The sequence below is a fragment of the Pseudomyrmex gracilis genome, unplaced genomic scaffold (genome assembly GCF_002006095.1).
Source record: "Pseudomyrmex gracilis isolate BER0280 unplaced genomic scaffold, ASM200609v1 scaffold_294, whole genome shotgun sequence".
Classification (NCBI taxonomy): domain Eukaryota; kingdom Metazoa; phylum Arthropoda; class Insecta; order Hymenoptera; family Formicidae; genus Pseudomyrmex; species Pseudomyrmex gracilis.
Genome location: NW_018020878.1, coordinates 41,128 through 59,372, shown reverse-complemented (window position 1 = coordinate 59,372; position 18,245 = coordinate 41,128). Strand labels below are relative to the sequence as shown.

At 40.7% G+C, this 18,245-nt stretch overlaps 1 protein-coding gene across 39 annotated transcripts in view; it reads right to left on the bottom strand.

Annotated features, from left to right (window-relative positions):
- Positions 1 to 18,245, bottom strand: part of LOC109859852 (calcium-activated potassium channel slowpoke) — a 90,335-nt gene that overhangs the window by 53,161 nt on the left and 18,929 nt on the right. For all 39 annotated transcript variants that reach the window (XM_020438478.1, XM_020438467.1, XM_020438483.1 and 36 more), the window contains exons 2-5: positions 4,739 to 4,800; positions 4,318 to 4,414; positions 3,748 to 4,011; positions 3,123 to 3,290 (exon numbers count right to left, since the gene is read on the bottom strand). In XM_020438478.1, coding sequence (XP_020294067.1) covers positions 3,123 to 3,290; positions 3,748 to 4,011; positions 4,318 to 4,414; positions 4,739 to 4,800 — 591 coding nt within the window. The remainder of the gene's footprint in view (positions 1 to 3,122; positions 3,291 to 3,747; positions 4,012 to 4,317; positions 4,415 to 4,738; positions 4,801 to 18,245) is intronic.

Here is an 18,245-nt window from a genome sequence, read left to right as displayed (position 1 = left end):
CAGTGGCTGTAGCAAAACTCGTAGATCCAATTTAAGCCGTAAAAAAAAAAAGAAAGAGAATTAGAGAAAGAAATAGAAAAAAAGAAAGACAGAGAGAGAGAGAGAGAGAGAGAGAAAGAGAGAGAGAAAGAGAGAGAGCAAGAGAGAGAGAGAGAGAGAGAGAGAGAGAAAGAGAGAAAGAGGAAGAGTAATAAAATATGCTTCCAACAGCTACACACACAATGTGTCGTACAAATACATATGACCGCAATTACTTCTTTCACCATCTCGCGTAACACCGGAAGCGGGAGGCTCAACCCGCTCGCGTTTACAAATTCTTGATCGACAATATATTATAAGAGGAAACACGTTTTAAGCGATCTATACTGTCTCACAATAAACTACGCGTTCTGAAAATTGATTATTTGCTAATCCTGCTAAAAAATTCTGTTGAAAGTGTTGAAATTCGCGTTAAAAAATCCAACTACATTCAAATATCTACAACAACTGTAAGAATAAATAATCTATTATAAATTTTTTTTATATATCACTGTTCCCCATATTCTGTCGAAATCAAATTGAAATTCTATCGAAAAATATGAGAACAAATTTTTTTTCAATTCTATGTATAACGAAATATACATATCTATTGTTCGAGAAATTTCTATCTATATGACAAACTACGTAGAAAAATAAAAATCTGTCGTCTTCAATTGTAGAGTGAGGCGTGTGTAGGTTACAAAAAAGATCACGAAGTCACTGTCGAAAATTCGGTCGTAAATTTTATCTGACGTTAATTTTTCTCTGTTCTTTTTGTATTCTTTGGATTCTTTTGATTCTTCGATGCTCTTTTCCAACAACACAGAATATTTCGGAACGTTTTCGGGGAGCAAATATCTCTCTCTCACAATGTTTCGGATCGACAAGACAATCGGAAACATTACGACAGTTTCGACAGATACATGATACATCGTAAAAATATAGGCGTAAGGCAGAGGTAGCCAGTTTTTTTTTTTTTTGTTGTTTCGTTTTCTCGTCATTTTTGTCGTCGTGGATTCGAGCAAAATGCAGTTGGAATCGAATTATCTGTAAACTTCTTCATTAAACAATAGGAATTTCCTCAAGATTTTCAATGTGAATGCGAGTGGGAAAAATGAGGGAAGTACGTTTCGAACGGGTTTTGAACAATGTACGAGAAAGAGGAGTGAAGCTGCCTTGGTGAGACTCAAGTTAGTCTCCTTTGCTTTCGTTGTCATGCCGCGATAAAGGCCTAATTCGCGATCGATTTCTCATCCGATTGAAAAGATTTCTCATATAAACATATAAATTTATTTAACAAAATTTGAAAGAGATTTTTTATTTCTTTTCTTGTAGAAATACGCGACTTAAGCCCTTATGCGCGAACAAATCAATTTTTTTTTTTTCTATACCAGGAATTCACATAGGTATATGTCGAATGTATCGTACTTGCGGAGTATGTTTCTCTCCAGCTCTCGATAATCAATGTATCTATGGGTATTCTACGGTAAGCTGCGGACAAACGTTAGTCGGGGAATCGCGATTCTGGCGGACGTTTGAACGGCAATGCCCGCGTTTACGAACAAAAGAAAAATGCAACGCATCTACAAGAGGTAGCCGATGCCTCGATGTGTTGCAAAATTCGACTTATGTACACGTACGCGCGCGAAGGTTCGCACGCGCGCGCGCGTTTGCGAAGGTTCACGCGAACAATCGATAAGTTCGGGCGCAAACGTGTGCACGCGTAATGGAACGCGGGCAGCAATGCGCGCATCGGCGTTCAAACGAATCGATCGATCCGGTATAACGAGCGAGCGCCGTCCCTTAGCCGTTGATTTCTGCCCCACAAAGCTATTTTCGCGTGACGTTGAACGAAAGCGTTGTTTCGGCGGCGCCACAAACACAGTTTCCTTTGTTTTGCGAATTACGAGGGTAGAAAATTCGGGAAATGGAACAAACTCCGCGAATAAGATAAAAGCTCGAAAAACCAATATCTCACGTTTTTTTTTTTTTTTTTTAATTTAAAGATAAAGTATAATGATATTGAACAACCAAAAGTGGAACGCGAAGTTTTGCTACTTTATCTCGAGAGATTTTATGTATATGAGTAACGTTCTCCATTGCCCGATCTCAAAGCGTCGTAAGATACATATCGTTTTAAGTACCGCGGGGAGAAATTTCATAAATAAGTGTTGGATGTAATGCATCATCGTGGATCATTTTCGCGGCGCCTTCCGGGACGCGGGAAGATCAACGGCCGGAGAAACGCCGCACTCGAAATATTCACCGTCTTCATGGCTCGGGGGAGACGTAAATCTCAGACCGTCGCTCGTCTCGCCAATCGTTTCGCTCTGATGTAAGCACGAGTCTCAGCGAAACCGGCGAGCCGACGGGCTCAGTTTAGGCAAAACGAGCTATGCGAAACGCCGGGATCCGCGCGACGATACATTCGAGATTTCTCGGGATAAAAGAGAGAGACGTGCGCGCAAAATCGCAAAATGGATTCGACGCGGGGAGACGACGAATCCAGAAAAGATTCTCGAGAAACTCTCGATTTCCTTCGAACGAATACAAGAGATTAATAAAGAGCTAAGAAAAAAGAAAAAGAAATTAATGCCGCGATCCGATACAATAAAAGAGTCCTGAAAGTTCTGTAGACTTTCGGCTTTTCTTCTTGTTACGTATTTTGTACTGAAGCAATCAATCTGATGGAGGAAAGTGCGTTTCGCAGAGCTCGTATATGTTTATTTTTCATAAAAAGAAAATCCGTAGAAAAACGAAAACAGCGTTCCTATCGTGAAAGATGAAAAGAAATTTATTTCGACATTTCTGCCTTTTTGCAAACGCAACATAAAATCAATAAAAACTTCAAGTATGAATATTTGTAAAAATCTCGTTTTTTTTATTCGAAATTAAGCGTTTTTCTACGGAGACTGAATATCTTGGGACAAGAAAACTTTATCAACAAAATTGGGAATCCGTTTCTGATTATGTCAAAATTGAGTCTTTTTGGGGGACACTTATTTTTTGAACGTTTAAAATTCTAAAAGACCGCTCAAGACTCGATTAAAAACTGTAAAATGGCTCGACTACGTATGAAGATCGTGACAGCAGAGACAACTTACCAAACCGACGAGTAGAAAAAATACTAGGAATGTGCGGCCGAGGACCGTCTGGCAGAAAACGTCGCCATATCCTACCGTGGACATCGTCACGATCAGAAAGTACACGCAGGTCCAGTACGAAAGCTGTTGCGGGTTCACGAACTCGAAAGGGTCCCCTGAGTTTTCAAGCTGCGGGCACGAGATGTTATTACGTTCAGTGGAGTTTCCCTCGTGGTGTCAAGAGTAAAATTGCGGTTTATAACGGAGCGGGTCATAATCGTAAGCTTTTACTACCGCGCAATGGTGGAAACGCGTCCGAGAAAACGTATCTGTCGCGCAGATTTCTGCGTGTTGAACGTTTCGGGAAATGCAAGAGTTATGAGAAAAAACATTAGTGATAACGTCAGAATCATCTTTTCTTTCGCGTAACATTTGAGAGAAGTTACGTCATACGTTACTTCGTAAAACAATATTTGGACAAAACTCACTACAAGTTTTTGGAATTAAAAAAGTCTCGTTAAACAATATTAATTTTCACATTTCCCGTGACAAGTTTTTTGTAAAATACGTGCGTTCGTCTGAATTAAATTTTTGCGCGATAATATAAACGTCCGAATAAAAATCACGAAAGGAAAGATCGTCTAACCAAATGAATGATGCCAGCAGCGGTCAGCCAGACGGAGATGAAGATGGATACGAGTTGGGCGAGACGAATAGAGCTCGATGTTTTTAGAATGTTGAGGTACTGGAGGATGTCAGGGACCGTCATCAGTCGTAGGGCTCGGAGAAACCTCAGACCGATCCACGTCCGATCGAGATATATCGACACGAAGGACGGTGGTATCGTAAAGTAGTCCACGAACGAATACATCTCCAGCATGAACCACAGCTTGTCACTGGCGGCGATAAACTGAGAATCAAACGCACAAAAAAGCGAGTTTACAGATGTGTATTTGATTTGGTGGAAGTTTCAATCAAGCAACAAGATACTATATAGTTTGAAAAACGCCGAGATAATAAATTTCGAAATTGTTCAAGTGTTTCAAACTCAAGCAAACACATTTGTAAGTTTTAATCACTTTTTGCTTGAAACCACTTGTGTAAAAAAAAAAAGAGATACAATATGCAATATTTGGTGTTATTTCGCTTGCGGTCAATTATTCAGTGTCTTAAACGTCAGCGACGAAGATTAATACACAAAAACAACTTTACTTACGCGTATAAAAAAGTAGACCATAAAAAATATATTGAAAGCTAAGTCTATCTGCTGAGTAATGTTGTTGCTCCACTGCTGGCAACGCTCCACCTCTTCGCTGTAACATAAAAGCATAAGATTGCCGATGTTAGAGTTATCGGCATCTTTTATATTACGAACTTATGCGAAGATCTTGATCTTAAAACAATACATTAAAAAAAAAAACACTAAAAGTGTAAAATAGCGCTGATCAAACTAAACAATTAGTGCGTATCCTGTAATTAAACTACGAGAGAAAAAGTGCGACGCAAAAACTTATTAATCCGAAATGTCCGATATATCGTATGTTGAATATTTATAAATCTCCGTGAGATAAATTTGAGACATGCATCCCCCTTCCTCCTACCTCCCACGACTTCATCAACGGAGTCTTGTTACTCACCTGGAGGCATCGATGAAATATATTATAAGCGATGCTATACTGAGAATGAAAACTAACACCACCTGAAACAAATAATAAAGCAAGTATAAAATATTTGTTGGTATTTGAAAATTATATCTTTTATGTACACACACACACACACACACGCATCAAGCCTCATTAAATGTACAAATAAAAATTACAAAGAAATCTCATTGTGTTTCTAGTCTCTATTGCACCTGCACATCTCTCTTGAAACAGCGCTAGTATCTTTTTTTTTCAACGTTTTTAAACAATTGTATTCTTTTAAAGAACGTGACACACACATATAGCCTTATATTTACATCATTTCACTTTAATGGTACAAAGGTGTTGTAATTGAAAACAGCAATGAAAGCGCGGCGAGAGCTGCGACGAAAGTAACGCATTCGCGAAAGCTCGTATAACTCTGAATGAGTGTTTTATACGTTGTTATTCTCATGAATATACTTCCATTAGATCGCGCGCAGTGTGCATCGTCTTATTCCCGATATACTGACACGCGCGCGAAGCCATGCGAAGCCACGCGAAGTCTAGCTGTCAGTAAATGCGGTGTAACGTTTATGGCGGGAGTTAAATCATTTTCGTGTTCGCAATTGTGTCAAAACACCGCGGCTACATCGACACAATATTATTAACGATCAAACTATAACTGGCGATTACAGTCGTGTGCGACTTCAAAGTTTACGCGAATTCCCGCGAACAACGCGTTTAATGATCAGTTTGAGTTTCTACGTTTAATTGATGATTGTTGATTATCATCGGCGCCTTCCAAAGACAAGCGTTTAATTAAAAGAAGAAATATATATCGCCGGAATATACACCGTTCGATTTGTTATCGCGCGTCGGTGTTTCAATCGGAAATATATTTGAAATACGTTCTGCGTTTACAAATAATGCGACGCAATAATACATGGCACGTATATATATATATCGAAATGCGCGTGTCGAGTGCGCGCGCGACATAATTACGACGCAGCATTGTGCGACTTCTCTCGCGTGTTGTAAAAACAAAAACACAAAAATATCACTCCCTTAAACAAATAGTGATTTTCACCTCGCGGCGGAGCGCTTCTCGTTGTTTAAAATCACGGACGAATGAAATGCGGCTCGTGCAACTTGACTGAATCGGAGCAATCGGAATTCATATTCCGCGCGAGATGTTTAAGTATGCAACAACGCCCAAGACGGGAAATAGTGGGTCGCGCGGCCTACACCTGTATAATCATTGTAAACAATAGCTAAAGGCCGGATCAATTATCCTATGCATGTAAGCACGCGATGCGTGCACAAGATCGATCGATATCTATACGTCCGCGCGTGCACAAGATCGCGAGCATTGAGTCAATCAATTCTCTTATTTTTATTGTTCCTCACGTCTCGGAGAGATGAACAACTCGACATCTCTGATACGATATTAAAAAAAAAAAATAATTGTGTCCCATAAAAAAAAAGTTTAATACTTTCTTCTGTTATATCACACCACGATCGTTAATTCTCGAGTAAAAGCGACGTTAATTTCTCAAAGGATGTTCCACTTTGCATATTTTACAAGATCAACGTATATCCTTCGCGGCATTTCCAGAAATTGCTCAAAGAGAGACAATTTTCTGGCGTTTCAACGCGCAACCCGTGTAATTTTCCTTTCTATCAGTTTACTTTACAACTACTTTGTACCACCCACGTAGCAACCTTCCCGTGAATCTCCCTTTATAGTCCCGTTTAGAAGAAAAAGGACGGAGAGTGCGCGTCGGCGTCAGATGCTTTTGTTAAATGAGCAAAAAGCACGGAAGAAAAAAAGAAAGAAAGAGAGAGAGAGAAAGAGAGAGAGAGAGAGAGAGAGAGAGAGAGAGAGAGAGAGAGAGAGAGAGAAGGAAAAGGAAGAAAGGAAAGAGACGAGTAGGATCTAGCATACCGATATGATATTCCTGACGCGTCAATCTCATGAGAGTGAACCTTATACATAGTCACCATGCGAAAATAGAAAGTAGGTGCGGTCCTCGACGGAATGATGTGGACGTGGCCGCGAAGTGGTCGTAAGCGAGAAGATAAAGTAGTGAAAGAAGAAGCAAACGAGCCATGTGTAAGGCCGAAGAGAGTAAAAGATATTATAAGAATCATTAATCGAACAAACAAAGATAAAAGAACCCAACGAACACGTAAGAAATGACAAAGTCACCAGCGGATGATCTCGTGAATCTCCGGGTGCAATGCACTCGGAATCACGGCCGATGTGCACGGGTTTCACGTTGGAATTATTTTTAACTGGCTGTCACTGGTCGCGTGGAGAGGCCACGTGGAGAGCCGCTTCATACATGTTCCGAGTTAGCCGAGAGTGGTCGCGCGCGCACGCACGCACACACACACACACACACACACACACATATAGGCGAGCTTTTAAAGTTCAGGGTTATCGCGCGCTAAAGATCCGTAATAAGAAGCCCGGGTCGCCCCCTGCGAGCCAACGAACTCCCGTATCATCGATTTGAGCCCTTATCAAACCTGTCGTGCTCCTAACGACCGTTACGGCAAATTGACTTGATAAACGGCCGCGCGCACACGAAATTACCGGGTTGTTTCCTCGAGGAGAGCACGTGTGCGCGTTACGCTCGCGAGTTGAACAACTCCCAGGACACACTGACAACTATAATAACCTTCGTTTGATATTCCACGCGATAATTGCCGATATCGCGGCAATTCCGTTACTACGAGAATATTTTATGGGAATTTTACTAGTACGAGAGATTACTTTCTCTTAATTTTATTATTTATATGTAGATACGCGCGATATGTAACTGAATTTATAAAAATTATTTGTCACAACTACGCAAGGACAAGTTGTTCTCTCGTCAGCAAGAAACGAAAACTGCTAAGCAATGTCCCGACAATAGTGCAATCTGTTTAATTCACACTGAAAAGCAAGCCTTATTGATAATTATAAAGCGTTCAAACGGAATATTGCAAATTCACGCGCAATTTTCAGCAGCTGGTGCATAAATAATGTTTATTCCCGGATTAACGAAATGTAATTTGCAGAAAGTGATTATTATTGTCACTAATAAAACATAAGCAATTTGCAGTAACAACGCACACACGTATATTTTAATTTACATTTTATGTCGCGTATATAAAGGCGTTATTGGAGAGAATACACTAATAATTTTACGCTGTGCGGTTACACACAAGAGAAGTAACATAGCGTGTTCCAAAAAGAACTAAAGTAGAACATACGATTAATGGGTTTTATACATCGTCAATACTGACTGTACCACTTTACCGCACACTCGTGTAAAGTACAAATATTTCTACCGCTGTACAGCGGATCGTCTGATCCATATGGAAAGTAGCACGGCGAACTAGTTGATAAATTAGCCAAGTTTGAAAGAAAGGAAGGAGGCTTCTTATCGCGCACCCTTCTCCCCCGCTTCCGAAATTATGAATCATTCAACAACTACGAAAAAAGAAATTCCGTGAAAACCTAATTATGTCTTTTATCAAATTTCTTGTCTCTTCGAAACGAATCGGAGAATTTTATATCAATAAAACTACGATTTCACGTCTAATTACAAAGACGAAAAATCGAAGAGGTCACGGAATCTCGTCTAATTGCATCGCCTTCTATCGAATCTCTTGGCGGAGGAAAAATCGAAACTCGTTAAAGCTTTTTGTGGCCCGTAATACACTCTCGCGCGGGAAACGAAGTTACGGGATTGGCGATTTTGAGCTTGATAAGCCAGTGAATATATCGATTCCGGATTTACGAGAAATTTTTATTATGTTCGCGTCGAGAGAGAAAGAGAGAGAAAGAGAGAAATAGAGTATCCTACTAGGCGGAATATCCGTGGGTAAGCGATGACGCTGGTGTAAAAATAGTAAATCGCCATTAGAGCCGTCTCTCTATCTTTTTCTCCCACGTATGCCGACAAACGAAAGGAAAGGACGTAGAAAACTTCAAGGCGGTCTGAAGTCGATGCGCTACCAACAAGGTGGACGCACGTAAAATGCGGCAACCTGTCGAGCCGCAGGAGCGATCGGTTTACGTGCAGAGTACACGTAGCATAAATAAATAAAAAGGCGTATAGCTTATGCGCTTTTGCCGTGGCCGATCGATTTCGCCGGTTGGCACCATTCCAGAGATAACTCCCTCGTTAAAATTTCGAACAATTTCGTAATCATTGTCGCGCGAAACGATCCAATCGATGAGTTGAAACAAACGCGGGTATTAGCCGCATTAACAAGCAGCGACTAAATCTTCGTTAGCCGAGACAGTTTGATCCGCGTTGGATTTTCCGTCCCACGCAACCCTAGTCATCAAAATTACGAGACAAATTGGATCGCGAATCCATTTTAATAGATGTTTGCCGCTCCTTCGTTATTCCCGTTGTGACGTCAGATCGAACTTGAGAACGCGAGTTTCTTGTGTACATATCTTTCCGTAACAACATCTTTATTACTCTGTGACACACATCGTTCGTCTTCAACGAGCTTGCACTGTGAAACATTCAACGAATCGAATTACACGCGACTGTAATTGATCGGCAAATCACTCGGGGCAGTTAACAATTACTTTCTCGGTGCAAATAAAAGCGTTATCTTTCGTTGAAATGTTCCCATAAAGCTTGGCAAAATAAATTTGCTGTTCCACACACTTTTATTTCGTCAGCAAATTGATTTTCAAAAAAAAGATCGTTAAAAAATGCATCGGTCAGAATGCGGCAAAGCGCGCGTTCTCTCGCTGGTAACACACACAGCGGCATAAAAAAAATCCATATGTATAATTCCTCGCGTGCTGCAGTAATAAAACGCGTGCTTTATTCTCCCGCCGATTGAAAGTGCATCCTTAACGGAATAATTTAGAGTTACCTCCGCGGTAACGGGTTTGTTCTCTCCGAAATTCAGAGAGTGTGCTGCGGAAGCGCGGCAGTCTCGCCCGAGTTGCGCCAGTAAGAAATCCCCGCGCGCGCGTTCCTTCTCTTACAGGGTAAGGAAAATAAAGTTGCAACCGGACAACCTTACCGTCGAGCCGTGTCCAATTTCGCGGACACTACGTCTCTCGCGTATATGTGCAAACTCAGTTCTCGAACGTACGTACACACACACACGTACGCCCGGATCTCCGGATGCAACGTTCCAGCATGCAGCGTGCTGCTGCTGCTGCTGCTGCACTATGGAAGATCTGGGTCATCCGAAAACGGTCGCAGGGCCGCGGAGGAGTTCCCGGTATTTTGTACCGTCAAAAATCACACGCGGGCACGCGAACGAGAGAAAGAGAGACGTCTTTCGCGAAGATCGTCGGCACGGAGAAAATTCTAACACATATATATATGACGACTTGCTTTAACGTTCCGAGAAATTCGCAGGGTAGAAAAGTGGGTCGCACGTGAAGTAAAAATTATTATCCCGCCCGGGGAATAATAAAGTGCTGCATATAAACGGATATATCCAAAGTATATCTTCTACATTAAATTGTCACGAGTGTTAAATGGTCTTACTAGTATCGCGTCGGTTACTTCCACTTTCGCGTCAACTTTACGGGATCGACTACGGGAATATTTAAAAGAAGAGACATATTGCTTAAAACTGTCCGTTTTTAATGAGATTATGTCAGGAATATTTATTACTCCACTTGAACTTACGCATGTATTAAAATCGTCACTTGGTTTTGAAAAATTAACGCGCGACGTTTTCCATGAAAACCAAAACTAGTATAGAAATTTGATTTTCAGATACGCGTTAATTTCACGAACAAATTATTTACTCCAAAAGATTGAATTTAAACAAATAATATTTAACGCGCCCTAGTTTAAGTTTATTCTGTTAATTAAGTAAATAAAATACATTTAAAAAAGAATAAAGTAGAGTGAAAATTGTACGTGTGTTGCGGTTGTTATTTCAAAAACGCAAATTAATTGTCACAAAATCAGCAGCTAATTAGCGCTAATTACGTTCCAGCTACTATAGATACGAACGTATTAGCGTAATAGCGACTGAGAAACCATAGTAAATAGCTATCAGCCGCATAAACGACTGACTACGTACTGATGACGGGTACTGAACAATCCCGTGTTTCCACTGATTCTGTGCGCAGACAGATGAATATGCATCCCTCGGATAATGGTGAAAATGTTGTGATCTCATTACGTAGATAAGAGATGCGGGGATGAATATGCTTTTTGAGTACAACGCGCTAGAAAATGTTTCCAGCATTTCTGTTTCACGTCGAGTTTTAAATATTCATGTACAACCGAGTACATAGAATATCTATATATAGTTTTGCAAAAGAGTCAAAATTATGTTCAATGCTACAATTTTATTCAGAACGTATAAAAGAGACGAACGTTAATGTCCTTGATGTGAAAATAAAATTCCTTTCTTTCGACCATCCTGGATTGCGACGGCAACGCTTAAAATAGTGCGTTGCTTCATGAAGTTGAGTCACGCGCTGATCCAAATCGAAGCTAACGATACATCTCGATGTCTTCGCGTGACGCATCGCATAAATTTCCATAAAAATATTTCAAAGTGCATCGTGTAACGCAGACTTTATTTAATTTTCTCTTCTTCTTCGGGCGACTATATATATCGGAAAAATAATGTTCTTCTTCGCACCGTTATATATACAGCGAGAATCGAATCTTTATTTTTTATTTGTACAGAATCACGATGACTCGACAACTCAGCGCGTTTTCGGATGAAAGGTCACAAAAGATGATACGTAAGAACAACTCACCCTCTCTCTGTGTATAAGACGCCACCTTTCTGCTTGCGACGTAAAGCCTCGCAGCGCGCTTTCGGTGCAACTCTAATCAAACGGGCGGCTTATTTCGCCATCCCCGGGGTGGCGGTTCATTTAATTAAACGCCCCCTTTCCTTGCTCCTCCTCCTTCAGAACCCCGCAACTTTCTATAGCATCGTGGAAGGAAGTTTATTTTGCTGAAGCTACATATTCTGCGAGCTAATCAATGTAAGTATGACATGGCGGTATAATGACGTTCTGCAAACACTCATTTATAACTGAATTGAGAATTAATAAAATTAGATATGTGTTCAAAAAATCTAATTTTATTTTTTATGCTCTCGCGTTACGAAGCGCGCGCGCGCGTGTCTTCTTCTTACATAAACTTCTTCTTCTCGAATAACTCCGCGTTCTACTTCGGCGCGAACGAGACTTGGAATCTACGTCGGCATCGGCAAATTCGGCAACGATAAGCCAACCGAGCGCAACACAGTTCTCATCAATCACGGAGTGTAATGCACGGGCGTAACATGCAGGTGCGCGCATCCGCATCCCGCTCTCTCTCTCTCTCTCTCTCTCTCTTGTCGTTCATTCCAGATTTTCTTCTTCTCTAACGTCGTTGTTGTTTGCGCGGCGGTTCGAGCCTTGCGCACTCTCGCAACGGGGGAGGCTGTGAGGAAGGCTTGCGTAACATGGCGCATACCTTTGCGGAGCGAGAAGCCGAGTTCTTCGCGCTTATCTCGCTTTCCCGCAGTCGTCGCAGCGCAGAGAACCAGCTGATAATAGCCGCGCGTATGCATCGTCGGGAAGAGAAGCTTGTTATCACACTGACCGGTATCGATTGTACCCTTCCTCTCTCTCCCACCCGCCTTCCTGCCTGCCTGCCTCTTTCGCAGCTGACTATACGCGCGTACGTCACCGGGTTAACGGAGTGCGGCTGCACCCGACGACGACCGAAGGATGGTGTTCGGTGAGAGGATGGAGAGAGAGAGAGAGAGAGGAAAAGAGAGAGAGAGAGAGAGGGAAAGAGAGAGAGAGAGAGAGAGAGAGAGAGAGAGAGCGATGCGACGAGGGGAAGGTAGACAAAAAGGAGGAAGACGAGACGGGTAAGAGGGTGCTTTGCGTTTGAACCTGCGTTTGAACCGGCCGCGACGAGTCTCCATCCCACTTTTGCCGGAAGAACGGCAAATGTTTGGCCGCCCACCACCGAGCTCCGCTCTCACTGCTACGCGCGCGAGAATGTGGGTTACTGGGTTATCGTTGCCGACGTTGTGTGGCCCCGTCCTTTCCCGGTTGCCGGAAGCTTTTCCGACCAATTGCTCCTACGAAAGGACAACGACGAAAACCAAGAAGGACCCCGAAGCCACCCGAGAGTGTAATTCTTCTTCGGTAGTGACCGCGGAAAAATTTCGTAAGAGATCTAGGAGCCGATATACCGGGAGATATCTCGGACCTTCCGCGGCATTGGCTACATCGATTTTTCACCGGTGTCCAGGAAAACCGTACATCATGCGCGTCTTTGCCCGTCTTGTCATCTGGGGGATAAATTTGTCGCGCGGATGTACGCGCGGAATAATAAATGCTTCTCATCTTTGAAGCGCACGTGTAAATGTATTTAAATTAGCTTTCCGCGCTGATTCTCCCTTCCACGAATACACGACAGATTTTAAATCAATATTCATACACACACATGTATTAAATGTTACTTATCAGTAAGTATAATATATTCTGTCTCTTCTCGGAATCTCCAGTCCAATGCATTATATAATTCCTGAGGCGTTAAAATTGAAGTTTATTTTGCCACATTTTATTCGCCCTCTGCGCTGTCCATTTACACGTAATTTAAACAAGTTTGCATATTAATGGCGTTGTATAATTAAGAAGGAGAATAAGAAAAAATTCAACACGGAAAGGTCTAAATTTCAATCTGCAATTTCAATTCTGACCCGCTTTGCTCTGATTGGTCGAGCCGCCAATCTCGATCCTCAATCCCAATCCACTCGCAATCCCCGGATATCCAGTCCGATACGGATTTATATCTCTGTGCATACTTTTTATGCCCCGCGAATACCCCGAGCACGCGAGCGCGAGTGGGCATCGAATCCTTATAATCTACTTTATAGACAATTTCCGTCGAATCTGCTCGTTAAAGGCGTATCGGACGACCCGCGAGATTCACTCCATCCCGAATTAATATGTCAGGTGACACGTATGACGTTCGTAATTCGGGTCGCGAACACATGCTAATTAGTCTGTTCGACACGAATCGCGCTAGCCTGTCTCGTAATTACACGTATTCTCGAACAGCGCGTAATTATGTCTTACGAGTCACGCTTATTTCAAGAGATAAATGAGAAGACACGATACATAATAAAATTATATAAAATTACAGTAGAAATTATAATAAAATTATAATAGAAATCAGTTTTGATAAAAATCAATCAAAATAAATTATTTTAAAAAAAGCAAGATTGATAATAATTGATTTTTGTTTTAAGATAAGTTAGAACTGGAAATTTTTAGTACGAAATGTGTGCACAACAAGCGATTAAAACATTTTTTACACGTATTATACCATAAAAAGCTTCACAATCATACGCATCAGAGAAAGAGAAAGAGAGTCATCTGATTTACCCTGAAGGCGACAATCTGACCTATCGTACTTTACTATAAATAAAGATTGCTGTTCTTATTTTAGCGTGCGAATTAGCGTGGGTCTCGGGCAGACTCGTCACGAGTTGCCCTCGCTATTTTCGTATCGCGAGATGTATAGCCAAAGTGTCTACCGACAGCCATCGACAATCTTCGATCTCGCGGTTTGATTAGCTATTTTACACGTAATACAAACGTTTACTTTTTTTATTTACAAAAAATAAAAGCCATACTTTTTTATTGCTACACGTCTGCGTATTTAAACATTTAATTTTTTTCCAATGTATATAGCATGTTTACTATTTGTTCAACAGTCTTTTAGAATAAAAATTTTGTCGATAAATTCATTTGTTTACTGTATTGATAAACAAAACTGTTTTTATTTTGACGCGAAGAACGCCGGAGAAACGCGTATTTGTCGCCTAAGTATATCCAATATTAATTATTAAATGTATTGAACGGCAAGTGGTGGGAGTAAGTCGCTGCCAGGCGAAGAGTTTTACATCCCGAGATGGCATACTCCCAAGTTTTCGTCGTTTCGCGCCAACGGCAGATTCGACCGAGTTTTTCTCGCCGTGCTATTTATACGAAAAAGTAAAGCCCCGAAAATCTATCGGCTGCAAAACGAGGTTTCCTTATTTGTCGTGGAAAACCGGAAGAGAGACCGCGGTAGGAATTATCGTATCGTCGGCGTTATCGCGTCGCGGCCGCAAGTCTTAATTGCCCAGACGACTGCCAAATACGATATTAACCGTAAGCGGAAAAGAGAAAGCAATTTTAGGAATGACGTCGACAATTCTGGCGGCCAATTTATATGATAAGGCCAATTTATATGACAAGAAACGAACGTCGCGGAACAACATTAACGAGAAAAACAGTGATTTGTGTGCAAGCGGCGCTTATGTTCTATTTAATTTCTTCCAGCTCGCGTTATGTAGAACGTGAAGTAATTAACGTCAAGACGGAAACGCAGATTCTTCAACAAACTTATACACGAAGCTGACGTGTCTTTGGCAAAAAATGTAATAAAAAAATTTAATTATGAAGTTATTTAATGTTGAAAATAAACTTGCAAATTACATCTTGTAATGGACATTAAGTTGCTGGAAAAGTTGGCACAAAGAAGTAATTAAAAAAGCTTTTGTTAGAAACTGTTGAATTTTTTGCAGTATATTTATACAGCGCTCCCGCTCTAAGATTGTTCTCAAATCTGTAAAAAAAACTGGAGTATGTGTGTGTATGTGTGTCTGTGTGTTTTACATTTTATATTTGTAAACTTATTTCAATCACGCTTTATTATGTGAACAAAGAGTCGCGTTTGTAACCAAAGTGGAAAACTCAACGCGATATTCATTATCTTCCGTCATCTCTTGTTTTTTTCCTTCATCTCTTGAATCCCGTTTACTATCCGCTTTGTAATCGTATACGCAATCGTTTTAGGTCAAGAACTCTGCCGCATAGAAAAGAAGTAAATATACCGACTTCATTCGATGAACAACTTTTTCCGCGGAAAAGCAATATCTGACAAGCGCCTCGCAACACGTTTTGCGGCTGAAGAGGGTATTATAATCAAATTCGGTTTCACAACGTACCCTAGGTCTGTTTTTTAATCGTGCTGTACTGCACACAGATAAAAATAACCATGTACTTGCGTTCGGACAGCGACAACTTCAAATGACAACCATCTGTTATTCGCAGTTTTTTTCTTTTTCACGGTTTGAACCAAAAAATAAATTTAATAAAAAAAAACGCAATAGATTTGAAAAAACTTACGACTGTAAAAAAATGTTTTAATCTGATAAAAAATTGATTAATAAAATAGCATAAATAAAAATAAAGTGCGAGAGATTATAGTTCTTTCTCTTATCTTTCTTCTTTTCATGTTTTTATCATAAAAATGCTCCCTAATCATGATGCGCATACCATAAATGTTTACATAAGAGCTTATATCACACTCTCCGAAAACGCGAAAAGCTCCTTGAAATCTACATAAGAACCAACGAGTTATCTATCCTTCAACTACTTCCCGAGATAAGTGCAGGAAATATGAACGTGTGTGTATGTGTGTGTGTGTGTATATATAGTAACAGGGGAGGTCTCGGATAACAACGTACGTCGAAACGGAAATAAAATAAAAAGCGTCCGCGTTGTTTTGTCTCGTTGCCACGATCCATTTTCATTAACTATATGCCGCATGCGACAGTGAAATCACGAGACGACGCAACTTCGCGTAACCCTTGCGCAATACCTTACGAATGGCATTAAGCGCATGTGCATCCGGAATGTAAGTCGGGAATTTAACGGGCATAAGAGTCGTTCGGGCTGCAAACGCGCGCGTACGCTACGCTAACATCGCGGATCGGGTCTATTTGTAATTGTTTTCTCAAGACCTGGCGATGTTGAGTCACACGTTGTCGTTTATATAAGCGCGTCTCCATCCCCAAAGCACCCGGAAATCTTGCAAAAACAGAGTCAAATGCACGGAGAAGTTATAAATAATTCTGGATATTATTTCGCATCGCGTTCCAAGTATACTCGCGTGTCTAAATTAAAATTAAATTGCGTTAGAAAATATTAATTGTCATTTGATATTTCAAACTGAGCCGAAAAATTTGCAATTTAGCACCCAACTTGCAATATGCAAACGTTAAACTTTCACCTGAATATTTTTGTAAACTTGACTGTTCATTTTATTACATTGAAGTAGGATTTTAAAGCAGAAAATTTTAATAGTTTGTCTGTAGTTTTTACATATATTCGTGCAATTGTTTGCCGTATTTTGCAAATAACGCGCATCACAAACAAAATAATTATCGCCAAAAATTACAGGCAAATTATTAACGTTTTTTTCTGAAAATGTAATTTGTGAAAAAAAATCCAACACGCGCGCCAGCTTGACAAAGATGGTGCGAGGTCACAATTTTAGAGAATGGTCGATGATTGTATAATCTCGCGGCATGTTACGTAGTTTGTTATTGATGAAAACGGTTGTCAATCTATAGCCTATCGTGTAATCGAACTATCGGTTTTCTAATGAGTAACTATTGCATGATTACTTCTGTGGAACGTTCTATTATTATAAACGAGGATAAGATATAGATTAATAACCACATCGATATATGTGCGTATTGTGTTCCCGCTCGTGTTACGTCATGACTGCAAATGGACGAGTATAAATTGAATTTCAGCTGGCGAAATGCATTAGGAAGGAAACAATATTATGTAAATATCAATATTATGTAAATATAACCGGCTTAAAATATATATGTAATCTCGCTCGCGTTGATTAATACGTGATTACTTTATGATAAGAGAACTGATACGATTTCAATTCTCATATTTCAATCCTTTTTTCTTCATTCATTTTCTTCAAGTCTTGAAATCCTCGCAAAGTTGGCGAAAAGTCACATTCTTTCATATCGTATCCCGGCACGTATCCCGAGTGATTGATGAACGCGGCAAATCTTGGAGCAAATCTTTTAAAAAGGGATAGCAAAATTCACTCGTAAGAAGATGGCTCCCATGAAAATGCGCACGTAAAGCGCGCGGATCGATTTTTAATGAGTAGAGCGGATTACCGATAGTAGGCCTTGGCACACTGAAATTCATGTCGGCGCAAAGCCGACGGTGAGAGAATGGCACGGGGCGGCGGGAGTCACTTCTAACGTTTTACTTCCAATAGATCGGCGTACACGCGATTATCTTCCCCACCTCCGGCGTTGTGACAAATCTGTTACATTCTTGGAAACGAATCCTGGCCGGCTGCCAACCGCTGCTAACGACTTTTCTTCCAAATATGATCCATATTTCCCGAATGCACCCGCCTCCGGGAAAGAGAGAAAGAGAGAGAGAGAGAAAGAGAGGATTATGAATTTGCACCGAGATATATATCTTTCTCTTGGGTTTTTTTGACATTTTTCGAGAAAACTACATGTTCGCGGACTGGTCGCATTTCGGGAACAAAAACTTGGGTATAGACGCGGAATAGTAGCAATTCGGTGATTTACGATTTTCTGTCAATATCTTCAGCAAGATAATAACCGGATCCGTCGCTTGAAAATAGTTTTTGCTACTCTTTTCACCGCTCAAAGTTTTCCATTA